Genomic DNA, 22,814 nt, shown 5'->3' with positions numbered 1-22,814 from the left:
TTCATGAAAAGACTGGAGATTTGAATTAGTTATATAAAAAATAAATAAAACTTTCAGCTAAATAGCTTTCACTCACTAATATTTATTACATCTCTACTATGTGCTATGTACCTTTTTCATCTCTCGAGATACAGAAAAATACAAAATCCCCACCCCTGTGGAGCTTACATTTTAGTGGAAGAAAGAGCTAATAGTTTTATAAAATGATGTCAGTATAAGCAGAGAAAAGGAACAGAGTGAGATGTCATTGAGAGGATGGTCTGAGGAGGCCCCTCTGGGGCATGATATTTGATCCAAGCCAAGGATGAAGTAAGAGTGAGCCACAGGGTTATGTGTGGGCTGAGGACTCCAGGCAAAGGCCCCAAAGCAGCCTGCACTTGGCAATGAAGAGTGAAGTGAAGGGGCAGTGAAGCCATGAGGGGCCAGACTATCGGGCCTCGTAGGCTAGGTCAGGACTTTGCCTCCCACCCTGCATGAGATGGCAAGGCTTTGGAGGGCTTTGAGGGGATCTGTCATGTTTGAAAAAGATCCCCGTGCTGATATGTTGAGAGCTGTCACAGGAAGAGCAACCTAGTAACAGGTGACAGCAGCAATCCAGGTGGGAGACTTGGCCAGGACAGTAGCGCTAGAGGGGTGAGAAGCAGGCTGACTGGAGTTATGTTGCAAAATTAAGCCAGTACAATGCACTAGTGAACTGAGTATGGAATAAAAAAAAAAAAAAAAAAAGTAAAAGGTGATGCCAAGTGGGAGGCCTGAGCAACTGGAAGGATGAAATTGCCAATCCCTGAGGTGGGGACCTGGGGAGCAGCAGTGGAGGGAAGGGGTGAGTGATTAGAAATTAGATTGGCTATGCTTTAGACATTCAGGTGGAGGGAAGAGAAGGTTGTACAGAGGAAATGATAAAATGCTCAGAGAGGTCAAGTAAGAAGAGAGGTCAAGTAAATGCTCAGAGAAGTCAACTTGTCAAAGGCCAAGATTTGACAGTTGGATTTGGAGGTCACTGGTAACCTTGATCCTCTAAAGAGGAACATGGCTGGAGGAGGATACAGAGGTCTAGGAAGATTTTTGCATTTTAATCATTTTTGTCCTGTTTCGTTTTGAAGTTTAGAAGCTAGTACATTAAGTTGGAAGGAAAGGGTGATAATTCAGAAGAGAGGAAAAGAGCAGACTATGAGAAAGGAGAGACAATTCTAGGAGCAGCATCTGATGATGTGAGACGGGATGTCATCCAGGACACAAGTCAGGGGCTGGTCTCAGGTGGGAGCACAGGAAGGAAACAGCTAGTTTTGCAGTAGGAGGATAGAACAGCTCTTGATCGCTAGGTTTTCTTGGTGAACTAAGAAGCAAGGTCATGAAATGTAACCATCATGAAGGCATGAAAGGTAACTATTATAAAGGCCAATGACTTCAAACCTGAGGAGGTGTTCTCTCCATTAGTGTTTTCGATTAAAGTATAAAGGTCCAAAATAGTGCAGTGGAGCAAAAGAAAAAATAGGTAAATCCAACATCATCAAAATTAAGAGCTTTTTTTGCATTCAAGGGCACCCATCAGGAGAGTGAAAAGACAAGCCACAGAATAGGGGAAAATATTTGCAAATCATGTATCTGATAAGGGTTCATATCCGGAAAATATAAAGAACTCTTCAGTTCAATAGCAAAAAAACAACCCAAATACAAAGTGAGCAAAGGACAGGAATATACATTTCTCCAAAGAAGATACACAGATGGCCAGCAAGCATGTGCTTAGTTACACTGCGACCCACATCAGACCCATTTAGCATCACTGGCGTGTGCGCACACACACATGCACACAATAACAAGTGTTAGTAAAGATGCGGAGAAATTGGAATCCTCATGCATTGCTGATGGGAGTGGAAAATGACGCAGAGAAAGTTTGTTGATTCCTCAGCAAGTTAAACATAGACTTACTGTGTGATAGCAATTCCACGCCTAGGTATCCACCCCCCAAAATTGACACCAGGTGTTCAAACAAGAGCTTGTACACAAATGTTCATAGCAGCATTATTCACAATATCTAAAAGGTGAAAATGACCCAAATTGTCCAGCAATGAACGAATGGTTAAACAGCATGTGGTACATCTGTACAGTAGAATATTATTCAGCCACACAAAGGAATGAAGCCCTGATACATGAGCCTTGAAAATATGCCAGTGAAAGAAGACACAAAAGGCCATGTATTGTGATTCTGTTTATATAAATATCCAGAACAAACCAACCCATGGAGACTGGAAGCAGATTAGTTGTTGCCAGGATCTGTGTTGAAGGCATAGTACAGGGTAAGGATTTCCATTTGGGTGATAAAAAGGTTCTAAAACTAGGTAGTGATGATGAGTGTCCAAGACTGTGAAGCAGACTAGTGCCATCTTGGGCAAATGTGCCATTGATGACAGCTGTGTGACCCAAACTTTCTTGAGCACAGCCCCCCCCACACACACACATACACATTCTTTCCTTTTGTTTAACCAGGCCTTTAAGTGATCTGTCCTAGAAATAGGACTATGACACACACCTATTCTTTTTGTTGTTGTTTTAAGGGAGAAGGGGGCAGAGAGAGAGGGAGAGAGAATCTCAAGCAGGCTCCACGCCCAGTGCAGAGCTCTATCTCACAACCCTGAGGTGATGACCTGAGCTGAAATCAAGAGCTCAACTGACTGAGCCACCTGGGCGTCCCAGCACACACTTATTCTTAACCATTCTTCCACTGGGTGGACTCCTGGCCCCTACGACTAGTAAAAGCAGGTCTTTTTTTTTTTTTTTTTTTAAGAAATTTATTTTATTTTTATTTATTTATGATAGTCACACAGAGAGAGAGGCAGAGACACAGGTAGAGGGAGAAGCAGGCTCCATGCACTGGGAGCCCGATGTGGGATTCGATCCCGGGTCTCCAGGATCGCGCCCTGGGCCAAAGGCAGGCGCCAAACCGCTGTGCCACCCAGGGATCCCGTAAAAGCAGTTCTTAAAGGAGGTGGGGTTTGGGAGATCTACTGGTCTTGGGGCAACCCTGGGATACACTTCTGTCTGTAAGTCTTCTAATAAACCATTACTTGTTAAGCTGGACTTGTCAGCCTTTTTCTTCGGTCTTCCTGCTTTCTCAGCCTTCAGAGGTCATTTTGCATAAACCCCCTTTCATGGAACAAACAGTGAATGTACTTTGCACCACTGATTTATACACTTTTAAAATGGTCACCAAGGTAAGTTTTATGTTATATATATATATATTACCGTAATAAAAAAAAAAGTTCTGTTATATTCAGATGACATTATTTAAAGAGATGAAATATATTTTAATATATTTCTCATTCAGAGTAATTCTGGAAATTATGGGATTTTTTTCAAGCTGAAAAAGACCATAGGGATTAATGGCTTATGCCTGTATTGTAGTTTATTGAAAATATTCAGCAACTTTTAATTATCACAAATATTAGGATTCATTCTGTTATTGGAACTCTTCTACCAAGAGGTTTACAGTTCTCTCTGACTCATTGTTTTGATACTGACTCTGAACTCAAAAATTAACCTAACAGAAACAAATGACATTTGATTAAGTGTGAGTCAGCAAAGCATAAACCATTTTCATTTCTTCCTGACCCCATTGGCATTGGGGCCATCGCAAATTGTGTAAAGTCATTAGCCTATGTGTTCAAATAATATATAGTCTGATTTTCTTCATGTTATAAATTACTGTAAATCCAAGTGTATAGAACACTTTGACTAAGAATATTAAATCAGTATTTGTCCCATGAGCTATGCATACTTTTATCAATTTACCTTTCAAATAAAGTTCTGTAACAAAGTCACTTGTTTGCCATACAGCATTTTGTAATGATTCTACTTAATAAAACATTTGCAAAATTAATAATAAAGCATTTGCCTGTGGGGAAAACAAAGAATTTTCCAAAAACTGGAAAAGCATTTTTTTCAAGCAAAATTTCAAATTACAGTGTTAATCTCATCTTTAACTCTGTAAAGGTATATCACACACGATCTTTAAAGTTTCACTGCATTTCAGGATTGTTCTTGAAGAGATACTCTGCCTATAATCGAAAGAAAGAAAAAAAGACCAGTCAATTTAGAAAACACTACTACCAATGTTTACAATTTAAAAACAAAAGTACATAAATTTTTACTTTCAAATGAGTAATAAAATCTTACTATAGACTGTAAAGGTTTTAGAGGCTATTTCCCAAATAACCAGACACACATTTTCTCTATCTCAACTAGCTTTTTGTTTGGATTCAGGCATCGTTTCAAATTGATTTTTTTTTTAAAGATTTTATTTACTTATTCATGAGAGAGGCAGAGACACAAGCAGAGGGAGAAGCAGGCTCCCTGCAAGGAGCCTGATGTAGGACTCGATCCCGGGAGCCTGGAGTCACACCCTGAGACGAAGGCAGACATTCCACCACTGAGCCACCCAGGTGCCCTTCAAATTGATATTTTTTTAAAAATTATCTCTTACCAGAAAATCAACAGGATCATCCGGTCTGACCTTACAACACTCGTTCAAACCCTGCATCAGTGTTGGCATAACGTGGGTCATCAAATAGTTTCTCAGGGGAATAGACTGGGCCTCTAGTAATTCTCTTTCTTCTCTTTTTACTTCCTCTAGCCGCTTATTCTACAAACAGAACATTTAGGGGTTAGGGTAAACAGATAGAAAGGGGAGAACACACTCACCTGATTCACCCCAGAGTGCATTAGAACCAGATATCTATGTGTGTGTTCACATTATGGTAAAGATGGCATTTCAAACAGTGGAGAAAAGATGTAAATGGTGTTAAAACAACTGCTCAGTAATCTGGAAAATAATAAACTGGATCCCTGACTCATTTCTTAAATCAAGATAATTTTTAGCTGCCCAGATGAAGAAAGAGTGAGAAGATGGGTGCTAATAAAAAGTTAAGAAGGTATTTGTCTGGTGGATATGTTATTCCTTACTTAGCATATGGTCCCTTCTCTCTTGGAAATAGTAATTCCAGATTTCCTTTGAGCAGTCTCCCTTTTTAGCCTGGTGGTTTAGGTGGGACTTAAGCCCATCAGTCCAGCCTGCCTCCCAACTGTGGATGTTAGTAAAGGATAAGCACATCAGGTGGAACCTAAAGATGATGCCAACGTGGAGAGCAGAGCAGAGACAGGGACCCCAGGTCTTGGTGACATTTGAGCCACTATATCAAGCCTTGCCTGAAGCCAGCCCTACCCACTGGACTTCAATGTAAATCCGTAAGTTTTCTTTATTTCTATGCCATTTTGAGCTTGCCTTTCTGTCACTTGCAAGATAAAGAGTCCTAACCAATATTATTTGTTCAGAAAGAGTCTTCCAGCAAGACAGCAAACCCAGAAATCAACATGGAGAAAGATTGATGGATTTGACTACATACAAAGACAGCAAATCCAGAAATCAACATGGGAGAAAGATTGATGGATTTGACTACATATAAACATAAAACTTCTTTATGTCCAGAAGAGACACCATAAATGCTGTCAAAAGATAAGTGATGAGCCAAGAAACACTCTTTGCAACATATTATAAGAAGCGAGGCTATTACGAGATACACTTTGCCAGGCATTGATCACATACTTCTGCACAGGCTGACTCACCACCCCTGTTGCTGTATGAGGCAGGTGCTATCAGCTTCATTTTACAAATGGAAAAACTGAGAGAGAATAACTGACAAGGAGGAGGAGTGGGGCTTGGAGTCCAAGCAGCACAGCTTGGGAAACTGTTATCTCCCTAGGCCATTCCTGTTTCTATTACTTTACCTGATCAGAAGCTGTTCTTGCCAAATACTAAGGAAAGGAGACCCAGCCCAAAGTGAGCAGAGAAAACTTGCAACAGAGGAAGTATAAATGCCAACTAACATAGGAAGAGTTGAACATCCTGACCAGAGAGATGAACATTAAAGCAGTAGGATGGGGTTTTCTTTATCAGGTTGATATTCATGAGCACAACTGACCAAGCAGGGTTGGAGGAGGAGTAGAGAGAGCCACTGGTAGACAAGGTGTGAACTGCTTTACCCTTGCTGGAAGGGACTTTTGAAATAGGTATCAAAAATTAAGCCATGTATAGTCTGACCTAACAAAATTTAGGAATCCATCCTAAGGAGATAACAAGGCACCCCAAGATGTGTGCATAAGGACATCTTTCCTTCATCTCCCCTTCCTTCTGCAAATATTTGTTGAGTGTCTGTTATGTGCCAGGTACCATCCTTGGCATTGGAAATACAGCCACGAACAACATAGACAAAAGTCCTTGTCCTCATGTAATTTAAATTCTGTGCAGAGAAAAGACAACAAGATAAATATATAAAATATTTAGTCCTTTAGAATACGTGCAAAGAGGGAAACTGCAGAGTATAAAAGGAAGTATAACGTACTGTGGGGAGTGGCAGGGGTTGAAATCTTAAATATGGTGTCCGGGAAAGGCTTCATTGGAAAGATGACTGTACCAAAGACTTAAAGCAAGTAAGCAAGTTAGGCAGATGGTGTATTGTTCAAACGCATTGGGAAACATTAGAAGCAGCCAGGTCACCAAGAACCTTGAGAGCCATGATGATGAGTTTGGACTTTGGTTTCACGGTGAAGGAAGCCTATAAAGTGTTTTCAACAGGGCATGGCCCGCGTGGATCTGTATGTTAGAAGGACTGCTGGGAACAGGCTGGGGAGGGACAGGAGCACGAGTGGCACCGTGGGAAGACCAATGAGTAGGCACCGTAATTCTGGTGAGAACCCCTGCCCCGATCAGAAGTGAGGAGCTGTGGGTGGATCCGAGTGCAATTTTTGGAAGCAGAATAGATAAGACTCAGTGATTGGGTGAATCGAGAGGGTCAATGAGGCTGACCACCCAGGTGAGATGGGTCAATGGAGGAAAATCAGATGTAATCCTGAGGTTGGCATGAAGCACAATGTGACCCATTTACTAGGATCTGGGAAATCAATACTCCTGGTGATGGCTAGTTACTATTACTGTGATCACTCACACCAAGCAAAAGACCATGGGCATCTTTTAGGAAATGGTCATATGACAAAACAAACCAAAACCAAAAATAAACCAAAACCAAAATGTGTTGGGGTATTTCCATGATCTTTCACTACGAGCAGGATGGCAAGTGCAGCTGGCCTAAGTGGCTGGGCACCCCCACCCCAGACCCCCACACACACTCACTCACCCACTCCTCCCAGCGAGCCATCTTCTCGGCCATTTCCATGGCTTCCTTGTGCTCACGCTCTGCTTCCTCCATCATCTCCCTGGCCAGCCGTTCCTCGGCAGCCCTCCGCTCCTCTTCTGCCTTTTCTTCATCCGTTAAACCATAATTTCGAGGCTCCCCAATCTCTTTGATGAGCTGTTTGATGGCAAGTCTGTTCTGAGAGTCTTCAAGTTTTCCTACATCTTTAAAGACCAGGAGAGAGGAAGGAGGTCACCACATACTTAGATTCTGCAACATCCTCTGAGACCATATTCGGGAAAATTCTTTGTTAATATAAACATCCCATGGTAAGTTATGGAAATTACCACATTGGGCTTTCTTGTCCCAGTGGCCAGCACAATTCAGAATTTCTTATCTTGCTGGTGAGTATCAGCCCTGTGTCTGGGAGTCATGGGGCGCGGGAAGGCTGAGGCTCAGTCTCTGAGCTGTGACAATGTTGATTTTGAATGGGGATCAGGGAGGGAATGGACCTCCTCAAAACAACCAACCAACCAAAAAAAAAAAAAAAAAAAAAAAAAGCTTCTCCATCCCTGGATGCTTCTGTGGGGGTTTCCACAGGAGGAAGTCCTGTACTTGCTGGAAGCCAAGCAGGCTTTCCCCCATGTTTCTTTTGTTTTCTGTTTCTAAGAATCAATGATTCTGGGACACATTTTTAATTCATAAGAAAAACAAGCCATTTCAGTTAGCCTACTTGAATAGGCAAAAGTCCAAATTCCAGAATGTCTGAGTAATGTCAATATCAAGACCAAAAAAAAAAAAAAAAAAAGAAAGAAAAAGAAAAAAGAAAGCAGTTGTTGGTAAACAATGGGTTTCTCCACCAAGTAGGTACAGGAAATCCTACATCACCCTCTTGGGTTTGCTTGGAAGGTGCCTGCAAAGAAGGTTTTGCGGTGGAAGATTTTGGTTTTCAGCACCTCAGACCTTCCTACAGGAAAGGACCTTCTTGTCATCCTGCCCCCAGGCACACCCACTGCCATGCCCCCTTCCTATGTTCCTACAGTAGGACCTTGACCCAGACTAGAGGCACCTCAAGCTTCTGTGGGGGAAGAGGTGAAGAACTGAGCCAGTGTATCAGGTGGTGGTTGAGGAAGCAAGCCACCAAAAGCAAACAAAATAAAACTCATATATTACACCTGTTTCCTGCACTATGACATTTAAGTGTGTTTCTCCCGATTTCTCTAACAGAGTAATACAACTTGATGTCCTTGAAAGTGCTCTGAAACACTTTTGAAGAGGCTCACTTTTGGAGAATAGTGCTGTCCAAACCAGTACTTCCTCTGCCCTGACCCTGGTTGGGGGTGGGAATCTGCTCAAACCACGATCTCGGATTTGTCCTTCTAGGGATGTGTTATTAGGGCAGAAAGTCTGGTAGCTCTAGGCTTGGCTCCCAGGGTGATGTGGAAACCCTTGGGTTGTGGGGTGGCCCCCGTCCACTACATGGGTGAGGGAGGAGAGTTGCTGGTCCAAAGAGCCAGGGAAAGAGACTCCCAAGGGAGAAGAGGAGTCCAGAAGTGCAGAGGGAGAATGCAGATGCCAGCCCCGTTCCTGATCCTTCTGAGGCTTGTCTGCATTCCTGACCTTGACACCTTCCCCCACATCCATCCCTAAGATCCATTTCTCCCTCCCCTTTTATGTCCTCTCCTGAGTGTCAGGGTGGAGACGAGGCCAAATGTGACAGGCACAGAATGAGACAGGAACATAATGACCACTCATCCATTCCTCCCCATCAGTTCTTTCTCAACATTTCTCCCGCGGGCGGGGGCGGGGTGGGGCGGGGTGGGGGGGGAATCTCTTGATTCTCCATAAATAACTTTTTGAGCTTTACGGAAAAGACGGCAATCACTGTTTTTGTGAAATTTGCTCACCATTCTCTCCCAGTTCTCTAAGCAAACAAGGTGAGCTACTTTCCATACTGGTAGATTCAAATCCTAAGGTTTTCTGTGTAAAATGTGTGTCCAGGGGCACCTCAGTGGGTGAAGCAACCACCTTCAACTCGGGGTCCTGGGATCGAGCCCCACATCAGGCTCCCTGCTCAGCGAGGAGCCTGCTTCTCCCTCTCCGTTGCTCCCACCACCACCTCCTCTCATGCTCTCTCTCTCACTCACTGTATCTCAAATAAATAAAATCTTAAAAAAATAAAAATAAAACACATTTCCAATGTGCACAGACACATCCAGATGAGGACAAAACCCACTCACTTCCACAGGTGTGAAGCAGATTTATAAATTGTGTTATCTTTTCATTGCTTAATAGCACACTATTTTGGGATGCCTGGGTGGCTCAGCAGTTGAGCGTCTGCCTTTGGCTCAGGGCCTGATCCTGGATTCCCAGGATTGAGTCCCACATCGGGTTCCTTGTGGGGAGCCTGCTTCTCCCTCTGCCTGTGTCTCTGCCTCTCTTTCTGTGTCTCTCATGAATAAATAAATATTTTTTTAAATAGCACATTATTTTATGCCTTAGTGTTGGTAGTAAATAACAAAGTTAGTTACCAGTGAATGAATTGTTGAATTTTCCGGTGTGCCAGATAATTCCTATCTCTGAGCTCACATTTGTAACAACTCTACAGGCCAGGGATTACTTCCCTGTTCCACAGATGAGAACATTGAAGCAGAACCAGATCTGAAATCAGCTCTCCTGTCTCATGCAGACATGGTTCCTTGGCTCTACACCTCCCAGTACCCTAGGGTCAAAACGCTGTCCCATCTGGCTCTTGAGGGTAAAGAGAGACCCTGAGAGCCCCAAGGAGTCAGCCTGGCCACTAGGCTTCCACCAGGCTAGGGGTTTTCTACCAAACCCAGGGGAGGAAGAAATGTCAAGATCCAGGAAACCAGAAAGGAAGTTCAGTGGTTCACCAAGCCAAGGGGACAGAAACACCTATGACAGCTGAGATTTGGAGCTAGGAACAATGATGACCACCATGAGGTTGATGACATGTCCTCCTATTTACTGAGTGCCTGCTGGGTGCTAAGATCTGAGTTAAGTGTTTACTGGAAACAAAGAGGAATGCCCTGAAAAACAAATTGCTTTCGGAGTAGTAGCTGTGGGGATCAGATGGCCAGTGTAAAGGCCAGGAGGCACTCTGTGATGAACACCAGTGCCCTACAGTGCTATGGGGACAAAATGCTGCCCCAAAGCAGTCAATAGCAAATACACGTATCTCTGAAGTGTCCTTTTAAAAAAATGCCAACTTGGCATTTGGTTTCATAACATATCCAATACATTTTCATATAACAATACCTGCTCCCCCCCCACACACACACCACCAAATCCTCAAGGAGAAGAATTCTCCAGGAGGAATGCCCTGCTGATCCTGTGACCTCCTGGCCCTGGGGACATAGTTAGGCTTCCCCATCACCCCCCAACCCTGTCAGCCCTATGATAGGCATGCACCAGGGGGTGCCTGGGGGTCCTGACACTTGGCAGTGGTTCTTCACATTCACCTTAGTCTTGGGTTCATTTCATACCAATATGTATCGGGTGGATTTCAATTTCATCGAAATAGTTCAAGACCGTCTCATCTTCAGTATTGAGATCCCGATAGTTGCTCAGGGCCCGGAGGAAGCGGTCCTGGCTGTAGTGGGTCCCCGCCACGATGCTCTCGGGAAGGTTCATCACCCGCTCCTTCAGGAACTCATCCGAGGCGTCCAGCGCACAAACGAACTCTAAGGGAGAGAGGCTCCTGAATTAACCCACAGATGAAAGGGCTGACTAGCAGGTGCTCGTGGCTGGGCCAGTGCTTACCTGAAATGTCTGGTAACCAGCCTGGACCTCATGACAAATTGGCCTTCTTGCTGCCTCTCATGGAGGATAAATAGATAAAAATCACTGACATTTCCAGACACCATCCCCTATGAGGCCCAACCATTGGCCATAGTATTTTATGAGATCTGTTATTTTTCTATTCCCCCCCTTTCTTCCTTCCTCTATCTTTCCTTCCTTCCCTCCTTTTAACAAAAGCAGCAGAAACTAGAAATAGCAACTATCTAATGACAATTAGTAGCAAATCTAATCATTGAATAAAAACAAATCAGTAAGTAAAAGCAGCAGAAATCAGAATTAGTGCATCTCTGATAACCCTGTGACATCAACCACCTCCTCGTCAACCCCCACCCCACCTCCTTGCCAGCACAGCACCCAAGGCTGCCAGAGACTAGCAGCTGGGTGAACTGATGGCCAATTTGGCAAATTAATAAAAACAAGGACTCCCCTTGGGAATGTAATCCCCCAAGGATCCAGCTCTCTTCTCACTTTCTGCAATTGGCTAGGAAGCACCTGCCTTCCATTTAACACAGCACTTATCTGATGTTTGACGCGGGACTCAGATTAATGATGGGGATCATTTCACCCACCTATGATTTTCTTTTAAAATATGAAAGGGGAGGGCTCCCCTGGGTGGCGCAGCGGTTTAGCGCCTGCCTTTGGCCCAGGGCGCGATCCTGAAGATTCGGGATCGAATCCCACGTCAGGCTCCCGGTGCATGGAGCCTGCTTCTCCCTCTGCCTGTGTCTCTGCCTCTCTCTCTCACTGTGTGCCTATCATAAGTAAATAAAAATTAAAAAAAAATAAATAATAAATAAATAAATAAATAAATAAATAAATAAATAAAATATGAAAGGGGAGCCCTGGTGGCTCAGCGGTTTAGCGCAGCCTTCAGCCCAGGGCATGATCCTGGAGACCCAGGATCAAGTCCCATGTCGGGCTCCCTGCATGGAGCCTGCTCCCCCTCTGCATGTGTCTCTGCCTCTCTCTCTCCCTGTGTCTCTCATGAATAAATAAATAACATATTTTTAAAAATAAATTATGAAACCAGCTGTTCCTCCAGCTTCTAGTATAAGTTCAGTGGACATTTGTTGAGTGAACGAATGATTAAAGTGCACATCAGTGAAAAAGACTTTCTAGGTGAGTTACTATTCTCAGGTGTTCTCAACATGGTCAGAGTACGTGGGTGCCCCGATCATTAACCACGTGTATCCCAAATAACTTGCTACCTGTAAGAGTCACAAAGCATGGGACTGTTTTCATTTTTATCCTAGGATTGTATTGGCTCCCCGTGGGCCAAATCCGGCCCATCATCTGATTTTGTTAATCAAGTTTTATTGGAACATTTAAAGATAAATAAGTTAATAAATTAAATTGTATTAGTTTGCCACCTAATAAATGCCACTTTCACTCAAATGCATTCTAACAAGATTTTTTGAGTGAGTGAGAAAAGAAGAGTATTACTGAGCAGATCCCAGAGCAGAATGTGCCCGTGGGGCAAGTGGACACCCCTTGGTACCATCTGCTTCGTGTGAGCAATGAAAATAAAGGTTGAGGACAGAACTGGTGGAAAGATCCAATAAATTCATAATTGGTAGTCTGATCCTGCCACTATTCTGACCTATTTTCATTTAGTTTAGATGCTCATCTTTGATCATTTGATTTTCATGAATGGCTATATTTTGAAAAGGAGAGGAGGTAGCTGGACCTCCAAAATGCTGGTATAGTATTTAGATTGAAATTATGTCAATGGGGATGCCAGGGTGGCTCAGTCAGTTAAGCGTCTGCCTTTGGCTCAGGTCATGATCCCGGGATCCTGGGATCGAGCCCAGAGTTGGGCTCCCTGCTCAGCGGTGAGCCTGCTTCTCCCTCTCCTCCCCACTCAATCTTTCTCTCCCTATCTCTGTCGTGATCTCTGTCTCTCTCTCTCAAATAAATAAAATCTTTAAAAAGAAAATATGTCCATAAAATCACTGGAATTTGAATCTAGTTAAGCTCCATGATGCCAGGCATTTAGATGAAAAATTAATAATTCTGGGGGATCCCTGGGTGGCTCAGCGGTTTAGCGCCTGCCTTCAGCCCGGGGCACGATCCTGGAGTCCCAGGATCAAGTCCCACATTGGGCTCCTGGCATGGAGCCTGCTTCTCCCTCTGCCTGTGTCTCTGCCTCTCTCTCTCTCTATCATGAATAAATAAATAAATCTTTTTTTAAAAAAAGAAAAATTAATAATTCTGTTTGTAATCTAAGAATTTTAAAATATGATGCTGGGGGTCCCTGGGTGGCTCAGTAGGATAAGCATCTGCCTTCGGTTTGGGTCATGATCTCGGGGTCCTGGAATTGAGCCCCTTGTCGGGCTCCCTGCTCAGTGGGGAGTCTGCTTCTCCTTCTCCCTCTGCCTCTGTGTGCTTGTGTCCTCTCTCAAATAAATCTTAAACAAAAAATACAAGGCTGTATTTCTTTTCCCCAGTGATTGGAAGAAGGAAGATTCCAAATAATCAAATAACTATGAACACTGAGTGATGTATTTTGCTTCCAACTTTCAGAGAATTTTAGCATGATGAAATATATTTCCCAATGGATGATTGATTGATTGATTGATTGATAAGCTCTACACCCAAGGTGGGGCTTGAACTCATAATCCCAAGATCAAGAGTTGAGTGCTGTACTGACTGAGCCAGCCAGGTGCCCCCAGATGATATTAAAAGTCCTTTCTCTCTCTTTTTTTTTTTTTTTTTTTAAGTCCTTTCTCTCTTATGATTCAGACAGAACTTCAGGATTTTGCAGTATCTCAAGATAATTATTCAGAACATCTACTGGCTGGCTCAGTCAGTTGAGCATCCAATTCTTGATTTTGGCTCAGGTCATGATCTCAGGATTGTGAGACTGAACCCCATGTTCACTTCCCACTTAGCTCAGAGTGTGCTTGGGATTCTCTTTTTCTCTCTGCTCCTCCCCCTGCTCATGCGCTCTCTCTCAAATAAACAAATAAATAAGTCTTTAAAATATAGGAACATCTATTGTCTTTGTACTGGCTAACTACAAATAGCAAGTAACAGATTTTTGCTTGGTAAGATTGTACTTAACAAGGAGGTCACTGTGTTTGACTATCTAGAGTGATATGAAAATCTGTACTTTTTTTTTTAAGATTTTCTTTATTTATTCATGAGAGAGACACAGAGAGAGAGAGGCACAGACACAGGCAGAGGGAGAAGCAGGCTCCATGCAGGGAGCCCGATGTGGGACTCGATCCCGGGTTTCCAGGATCACACCCTGGGCCGAAGGCAGGCGCCAAACCGCTGAGCCACCCAGGCTGCCCTGTACTTTTTTTTAAAAAAAAGATTTATTTACTTGAAAGGGAGAGAAAGCATCTCAAGCAAACTCCCCACTGAGCTTGACACAGGGCTTGACTTAATGACCCATGAGATCAATGACCTGAGCCAAAATTATGATTTGGACACTTAACCAACTGAGCCACCCAGGTGCCCCTGAAAATTTGTGGGGTTTTGTTTTTGTTTTTTAAATATTTTATTTATTTATTCATGAGAGACATACAGGGAGAGGCAGAGTTACAGGCAGAAGGAGAAGCAGGCTCCCTGCAGGGAGCCTGACGTGGAACTCGATCCCAGGACCCTGGGATCATGACCTGAGTTGAAGGCAGATGCTCAAAAACTAAGCAACCCAGGTGCCCCCAAAATCTGTGTTTTAAAACATTTTTCCATATTCATCAAGCAGGCACAAATGTACTTATTTATTTATACTTAAAGTAGGCTCCATCTCCAATGTGGAAATCCATGACCCTGAGATCAAGAGTGGTGTGGTCTACCAGCGAAGCCAGGCACCCCAAGCAGGTATAACTTTAATCTTGTCTACTTCAGTGAGGAGATTTGAAAATAACTGAGCTGGATGCAGGCTAGCAGCAGTTGTAAAATGCAATGGTTTATCAAGGAGAGATAATACCACCTATAACTGCATCACCATAGATTCAAATGTTTTGTCACTCAAGTCAAGCATGGAGACTTGTATTAATTATGTTATTCTCTATATCTAATGATATTCTGATTTCAGGGGAGCCTTACAGACCTGGAGGGAGACTGCTCTTTTCAGGACTGGATAATTCCTAAAGATACTCCACTACTTACTCAGGATCATGCCCCTCATATACAGGATGACTACCCCATATTTATTTCTTTTTCTTTTCTTTTTTTTGAAGATTTTACTCCATATTTATAAGTCACACATACCAAGCCAATATTTACCCTGCCTCAAATCATCCCAGAGCCAGGTACCAGGCAACTAGAGAGCAAAAGCTACTGGAATTGGCTCAAACTAGCCAATCCTCTAAAAAATACTGTTTACTTGGCCCCGCCTTGCCTTTCCCACAGAAACTCCAATAAGGCAATGGCCTAGACATCCCTCCTGCTTCTTCCTGCCTCTTGAGCAAGCCTGGCACTTCCCGCACGCGACAGCATGGTGCAGACCCCCCCTGCTCTGGGAACCCTCCTTTCAATGGCATTAACCTCTTGTGTTCTCACTTAGCCACATCCCTGTATTAAAATCCCACAGTTACAAATGAGGCAATCCTCTAATTTCTTCCAGGAAGACAGAAAATAATGACAATTTCCAGAAAGAGGATAATTTACTAGGAACAAACTAAACATTCCAAACAGAGGACATGTTCAACACGTTTGGACCACATCCAACAGAGAGAGGGCATCCCAGTGGATCAAGGTTAAGAACCTTTTACCGTTGCACACTTGTGATTCCATTTCCTGGAGGGGTTTCATTAATTCTGTGTTTTGGAGGCAGTGCAAAGAGAAAACCGAGTTTGAATTTAAGCCATTCCATTTACCAGAGCAGTGGCGTTCGGTAAGTCTCTGGGCTTTGGCTTCTGGATCAGGTAACCATGGGAGTAACTCCGGCCTGGCAGGACCGTGCAAAGGTTCAACTAGTTCCTATTTTGTGCAATTCCCAGCACAGGACCAATGAATGGTCAGGTTCACTGCCCCAGTGAGGGTGTGAGGATTTACGATGGGATTTGCAATGAATGAATGTTGCCCAGAAGTGATAGATGCTTATAAACTAGACAGACTGTGTTATTTAATCAATTTTACTTTTTAACTTTCTCTGAGCCCAATGCATACATTAATGGAACTCCCAAACAACCCACCCCTTTGGTATTGCAAGTTCCCACTCCAGGCTTCAGGGCCCCCAGGCAAACCCTAAGTGTCCATCCTGAGGATGACTGCTTTCTCGTGGCCCCAGTGCTGCCAGAAGCTCCATGGAAAACTGTTCCTGGACCAAGGGGAGAGGATAACAGCCATACACTCACTCCTGTGGGGACTCTGACATAGGTGAGCAGTGATCCCCGCTGCCCAAGTGATCACCTTGGGCTCAGTTGCTGAAAAAAACTGTTTTTGTGTTTCCTATGATGATACTGCATGCAAACTGATTAAAAAAACAACAACAACAACTTTAGGGGCATCTGGGTGGCTCAGTCAGTTGGGCATCTCCCTTCAGCTCAGGTCATGATCCCAGAGTCCCAGATTGAGCCCCCGCATCCAGCTCCCTGCTCAGTAGGGAATCTGCTTCTCCCTCTCCCTCTGCTCCTCCCCTGCTCATGCTCTCTCTCTCTCCCAAATAAATAAATAAATAAATAAATAAGATTAAAATAAAGATTAAAATAAAATAAATTTTTTTAAAAGATTAAAATAAAGATTAAAAAAAAAAAAAACCTTTAGGGTCCCTGGGTGGCTCAGTAGTTGAATGTCTGTCTGCCTTTGGCTCAGGTTGTGATTCCAGGATCCTGGGATCGAGTCCTGCATCAGGCTCCCTGCAGGGAGCCTGCTTCTCCCTTTGCCTCTCTCTCTCTCTGTGTGTCACTAATGAATAAATAAATAAACTCTTAAAAAAAAAACTTTAAAAGTTCAAGGCAAGGTCACAAGAAATGACTGCCGTGTACTCAGCAAATCTTTTTTCATGGAATAAATTGTTTACACTTTACTTCCAAGAGGACATTGTGCAATGTCTATTTACGAGAATAGTGAACTTAGAAGCTCTGCACCTGCCCAGTCTCAATCCTGGATTTGGGAAAGAGGGAGCAGATGATGGCATGGCTAGCACCTAAAACAGTAGGAAGGGTCTAGTCCCTGGTGGTCTTGCCAACTGACTCTGAAGTCAAGATATCAGGGGACCGGCCACCCTGTGCTTTGTTCCTGGAGGCAGCAGCAGAAAAGAACATCCTCAAAGGGGCTTCTGTCCGTTTCAGAATTTGGTATTCCTGATGTGTGCCCTCCATACATTCTCTAGTTTGAGAATTTTGTTTAAGAGTATCGCTGTACCTTTTTTCTTTAAAAGAGAGAGAGATCTGCTAAAAGATGGTTCAGGTATACAATAGCATTCTTTTAAATATGACCTTCAAGAAATACTCTAAACTTACCAGGTATGATTAATTTATCAAAGGGCAACATTTTGCCTCTGACTTCTTCTTCTTCTTCCTCATCTTCTTCTAACAAAACAAAATTTACATCGTTGTGTTTATTACATGTTATCAGTACAGACAGCATGGCAAAAAATTTTAAATATTTTAACTAGAAGTCACTGATGAAAACTAACCATAAATAGAAAAGCATGTATTTCAGCCACAGTCTCTCTCTGATTTTCAATTTTTAACTGAGTATTACGATGATACATTGCAACTAATCTGAATGTAAACACTCAAATGAAGGAGGGACACCTGGTTGGCTCAGTCCACAAAGCAGGGGGCTCTTGATCTTGGGGTAGTGAGTTCAAGCCCCATGTTGGAGGTAGAGTTTACACAAAGAAAGAAAGAAAAGTTTAATAAAAATAAAGAGAACAGGGGGATCCCTGGGTGGCTCAGCGGTTTAGCGCCTGCCTTTGGCCCAGGGCGCGATCCTGAAGTCCCGGGATCAAGTCCTACGTCAGGCTCCCTGCATGGAGCCTGCTTCTCCCTCTGCCTGTGTCTCTGCCTCTTTCTCTCTCTCTATGTCTATTGTGAAAAAATAAATAAAATCTTAAAATAAAAATAAAAATAAAGAGAACACTTAAACTTACGATTGAACAGGTCTTTAGCTTGATCATAGGTCTTTGGGAATCCATCCAAAATATAACCTTGATTCCTGCAAGGCATAGATTTCACTTTTTCTTTAATAAATCGAATTATATATTGATCTTCTAGTCGGCCTGGCAAAAAAGAAAAAAATATATTATTAGGAAGTCACATTCTACATGGGGGTTACATTCAAAGTCATCTCAAAAATTGTTTTGTGGGGGGCACCTGGGTGGCTCAGTTAGTTAAGCCTCTGCCTTTGGCTCAGGTCATGATCTCAGAGTCCTGGGATCAAGCCCCACATTGGGCTCCCAGCAGAGACAGAAGCCTCTGCCTGCTGCTCCCCCTACTTGGGCTCTCTCTTTTCTCTGTCAAATAAATAAAATCTTCTAAAAAAATTAAAAAGAAAATTGTTGTGCAAAGTTACTACTGAAAATCCTTTATTTTCCCTTAAAGTTAAAAATACGTGGTTTTGTATTTTAAACAAGATCTGTGAATTTTAATGTGACAGCAAAATAGGAGAATCCAATGAGCTCATCTGCAATAAAGAACAGAAGCAATTACTGATGTCTGCAGTTCCTGGTTCTTCTGCAGTCACAACCTCCTGGTGAAGCTGAACAAGGAACAAGTGGAGACATCTGAGTGCTCCCACTTCTCAGCAGGGTTCACTAAATTCTGTTTTGATATTATGCCTCAATACATAGGCTTATAGCCTTAAGACACAGTAATAATAGCCTCAATACATAGCAATAAATGTTTCTATTATAAGATTTAAGTGAGATAGTATTCATGTGTTGTCAACACACGACCTATTAATAGTGTAATAATAGCAATAAATATTTGCTGCATTAGAATAAAAATCACAGTTGGGGTGCCTGACTGGCTCAGTGGGTAGAGCATGCAACTCTTGATCTCAGGGTTGTGAGTTCAAGCTCCATGTTGGGTGGAGATGACTTAAAAATAAAAATCTAAAACATTAAGTAAAAGTAAAAGTCAAGCTTGATCCGTCAAAGGCACTATTCTCTTTAAAGCTGCGGGAAAGAACACCCTCTCCACCCCCGTCTCTCCAAATCCGCATTCTCGACCTTGGCCCTACTACATAGTTCCCTCTCCAGCCTTGGATGCTGGGTTCCTGCGATGGCGTGACATCATGGAGGAGGGAGGAGTCTGTTTTTAAACTGGCCCAATGGCTAAAGGACAATAGGACGCAGCTTCACTAGGATACTCATTTATTGTTCTATCATAATCATCAAACAACTACAGTTTCTGAGACACGGCCCGCCCTTACATGGCTTAACGAATGCATTACAGCACGTGAGTTTAGCAAGTTTGGGTAATTGAGCTACAAATTTCTTTTTAGTTTCATAACATACTTTTAGTTTATCAGTGTGTCTACAATGTAAAATAGTTTTGGTCTCTTCTAGAAAAAATTTTTTTTTGAGAGAGAGAGAGAAGCAGAGGGAGAGAATCCCCAGCAGGCTCCACAGCCAGCACACAGCCCAACACAGGGCTCGATCTCCTGACCCTGAGATCATGACCTGAGTCGAAATCAAGAGTCAGATGCTTAACTGACGGAGCCACCCAAGCAGGAGCCCAGGTTTTTGGTGTCTTTTAATCACTGTATTAATTCAATAAAATGATGTAATTAAAACACCCCCACTTTCTTCTACCTTTCATTGCCACACCACTCATTAGACACTGATTCAAAACTATTTGTGTCTTCCAGAAATTTAAATGTGAGGGCTGAGACAAAAAAAAAAAAAAAAAAAAAAAAAAAAGAAAAAGAAAAGAAAAGAAAATCAAAGGAGTTATCTCACATCATGAAATTCCTCGAAATGATTTGACATTCTTTCCCAGTAGGGTTCACAGTGGTGCAAAGAAATAAAGGCAAATAAAAAAAAAAAAGTCGGATTCAGCAAAATTCAAAGACCAGTGTTATCTAAGCAGTCTATTTCCGATTTTCTAAGGCTCTGTTGCTGAGGCAAAGGCAAAGGCACATACATACTCAGAAATCAAGCTTAGGCACCTCCATGCATCCCTCGGTTTATTTCAGGCAGCGAGCTCTGCTATCTGTTCCTGTTTGTTCCAGAGCTGACGCGTTCAGGATGCAAGAAGGGACCTCTAGCAGCAGCTTCTGATAATTATGGAATGTGAGTACACAAAGGGCCAAGCCCAAGTGGCTCTCTCTAGAGAAGTGTGACCTCCAAGACATGCACCCATGACCTTGGTAGTGTGGAGCTCCTTGGAAGGGAACTGTCACTTCTGCTTTGAAATGAATGAACACAGAACCTTTGAAACACCACCTGCTTTTTTTTTTTATTCTAAGTCTATCTTTCACATTCAAGTAATATTTAAAATGCTCATCTTAATCCATATTCGTAATTATGAAAACACGGTTCAAAAATAGATAGGTGGGGATCCCTGGGTGGCGCAGCGGTTTGGCGCCTGCCTTTGGCCCAGGGCGCGATCCTGGAGACCCAGGATCGAATCCCACGTCGGGCTCCCGGTGCATGGAGCCTGCTTCTCCCTCCTCCTGTGTCTCTGCCTCTTTCTCTCTCTCTATGTCTATCATGAATAAATAAATAAATCTTTAAAAAAAAAAAAATAGATAGGTGTATCCAAGGTTTTAAAAGAATCCATGCAGAGGAGGGATACCTGGGTGGCTGGGTAGGTCATGTGTGTCTGCCTTTGGCTCAGGTGCTAATCCCAGAGTCCTGGGGTCAAACCCTACATCTTGAGCTCCCTGCTCAGCGGGGAGCCTGCTTCTCCTTCTGCCTCTGCCGCTCCCCCTGCTATCCTCTCTCTCTTGCTCTCTCTCAAATAAATAAAATCTTAAAAAAAAAAAAATCCATGCACAGTATAAACACGAGGAACTTGGCACATTTACATATATCCTCCCTCTTCTCCCTACCGATTTTTATTTTCAAACTCACAGAAAGGTTAAAAGACCAGTCCAATGACCACCCGGAAGCCAACCAACCAGTTTCATTCATCCCACAATGCTTCTGAAACACATAAAGTGAGCACAAGGGGGATCCCTGGGTGGCGCAGCAGTTTAGCGCCTGCCTTTGGCCCAGGGCGCGATCCTGGAGATCCGGGATCAAATCCCACGTTGGGCTCCCGGTGCATGGAGCCTGCTTCTCCCTCTGCCTGTGTCTCTGCCTCTCTCTGTGTGACTATCATAAATAAATAAAAATTAAGAAAAAAAAATAAAAATAAAAAAAAGTGAGCACAAGGAACCTGCAACTGGTGCGTTCCAGGTTAGGCGAGCCCCTGCTTTGGCCGCATGGTCAGGGGCTGGGCCGGAATGGATTGTCAGGACACGGAGGTGCCCACTGCGGGATTGTGAAATCTGTCCCGCTGGAATCGTTAGGGTTGTTTAGTAACAAATCGGGTCACGGGAGGGGAGAGTGAGCTACCCTCTGTGTCCTTGCTTGGGCGGTGACATTCCTTTGGAGGTCTGTGCTGTGAGTTCAAAGGTCTGGTTTTGTCCAAACACAATAATCAAGATCCATGTTCTAGTTTCAGGTAAATACGAATGAGAAGGATTTGAGGACAAACTTGGGGAAGAAAGAAAGAGAAGGAAGGAAGGAAAGAAAAAGAAAGAAAGAAAGAAAGAAAGAAAGAAAGAAAGAAAGAAAGAAAGAAAGAAAGAAAGAAAGAAAGAAAGAAAAGAAAGAAAAGAAAAGAAAGAAAAGAAAAAAAGAAAAGAAAAGAAAAGAAAAGAAAAGAAAAGAAAAGAAAAGAAAAGAAAAGAAAAGAAAAGAAAAGAAAAGAAAAGAAAAGACCTTCCTAAGGTCAAAGGGAATGGAATGAACTCTTCCAATCTTATAGGAAGCAGGTGGGTGGCCAAAGGCCACCTCCTCTGCCCTCTTCCATGGCCCCTGAACGCAGACACTTCCGACCCAGGGGCCTCTCTTTACATCGGGGGTGGGGGGTGAGGGGGTGGGGGAGAACAGAGTCCCCCTGCCAGGGACAGGCCCTTCTCGGCTCGGCTCTGGAATCCTTGTCGGGCGGGCACAGAAAGCCCTGTTGGCACTTCACACCGTCCTTTTCCACACTTGGACACTTTGCATACAATTTTGCAGTTCTTGCAAAGATCAATTACATAAGTCTCGGTCCAATAAATATTGTCCAGTGTTTGTCTCATCCCGTTAGTCTGGATCCTAGATGTCCCCCCCTGTTCCCTTGGGGTGGCATTGTTCACGGTTCCCAGGGCCCTGCTCTGGCCTTACACCTCAGGCCTGAGGTATATACACATGGCTGTGTATACCTATAGATTCCTGAAAACCCCAGCCTTCCGCCTTCTAATGTGGCCTCGCCAGATTTCCTTCCATGGGTGTCCCCACAGCAGGATGTCTTATCTCGGGTTGTTTCCCCTCCCCCGAGGGGTGGGACCCAGGATGCTGTTAGTATCTCAAAACCCAGCACCCGGCACCTGGGTGGCTCAGCCCTTGAGCCACCTTGAGCATCTGCCTTTGGCTCAGGTCGTGATCCCCAGGGTCCTGGGGTCAAGTCCCACATCAGGCTCCCTGCAGGGAGGCTCTGCCTGTGTCTCTGCCTCTCTGTGTCTCTCATGAATAAATAAGTAAAATCTTTAAAAACAAAACAAAAAACCAGCATAACAGCTCCCAAGTATCTCGTAGGTGAGGCAGAGGCAATGTTTTATCTCAAAGTATTAAACTGGGTTTCCTAGAGTCAGTAGAGCATGCTACTCTTGATCTCAAGTTCGTGAGTTCAAGCTCCATGTTAGATGTGGAGA

General features: G+C 43.4%; 1 protein-coding gene and 1 long non-coding RNA gene across 4 annotated transcripts in view; one reads left to right on the top strand and one right to left on the bottom strand.

Moving 5' to 3' along the window:
• Positions 1–3,377: 3,377 nt before the first annotated feature.
• AK7 (adenylate kinase 7) overlaps positions 3,378–22,814 on the bottom strand; it is a 76,957-nt gene continuing 57,520 nt past the window's right edge. For 2 of the 3 annotated variants that reach the window (XM_038545671.1, XM_038545673.1), the window contains exons 13-18: positions 18,058–18,186; positions 17,423–17,491; positions 10,691–10,888; positions 7,188–7,408; positions 4,481–4,639; positions 3,378–4,055 (exon numbers count right to left, since the gene is read on the bottom strand). In XM_038545671.1, coding sequence (XP_038401599.1) covers positions 4,017–4,055; positions 4,481–4,639; positions 7,188–7,408; positions 10,691–10,888; positions 17,423–17,491; positions 18,058–18,186 — 815 coding nt within the window. In that variant the 3' untranslated portion in view covers positions 3,378–4,016. The remainder of the gene's footprint in view (positions 4,056–4,480; positions 4,640–7,187; positions 7,409–10,690; positions 10,889–17,422; positions 17,492–18,057; positions 18,187–22,814) is intronic. The other variant, XM_038545672.1, reaches the window with a different exon arrangement.
• Positions 14,757–21,640, top strand: LOC119872922. The gene is made up of 3 exons (XR_005363747.1): positions 14,757–14,834; positions 15,583–16,337; positions 21,575–21,640. It is a non-coding gene; the product is annotated as an uncharacterized LOC119872922 (long non-coding RNA).

Source organism: Canis lupus, chromosome 8 (genome assembly GCF_011100685.1).
Source record: "Canis lupus familiaris isolate Mischka breed German Shepherd chromosome 8, alternate assembly UU_Cfam_GSD_1.0, whole genome shotgun sequence".
Taxonomy (NCBI): Eukaryota; Metazoa; Chordata; class Mammalia; order Carnivora; family Canidae; genus Canis; species Canis lupus.
The sequence above is the reverse complement of the archived record's forward strand: the minus strand, read 5'-3'. Positions and strand labels throughout refer to the sequence as shown.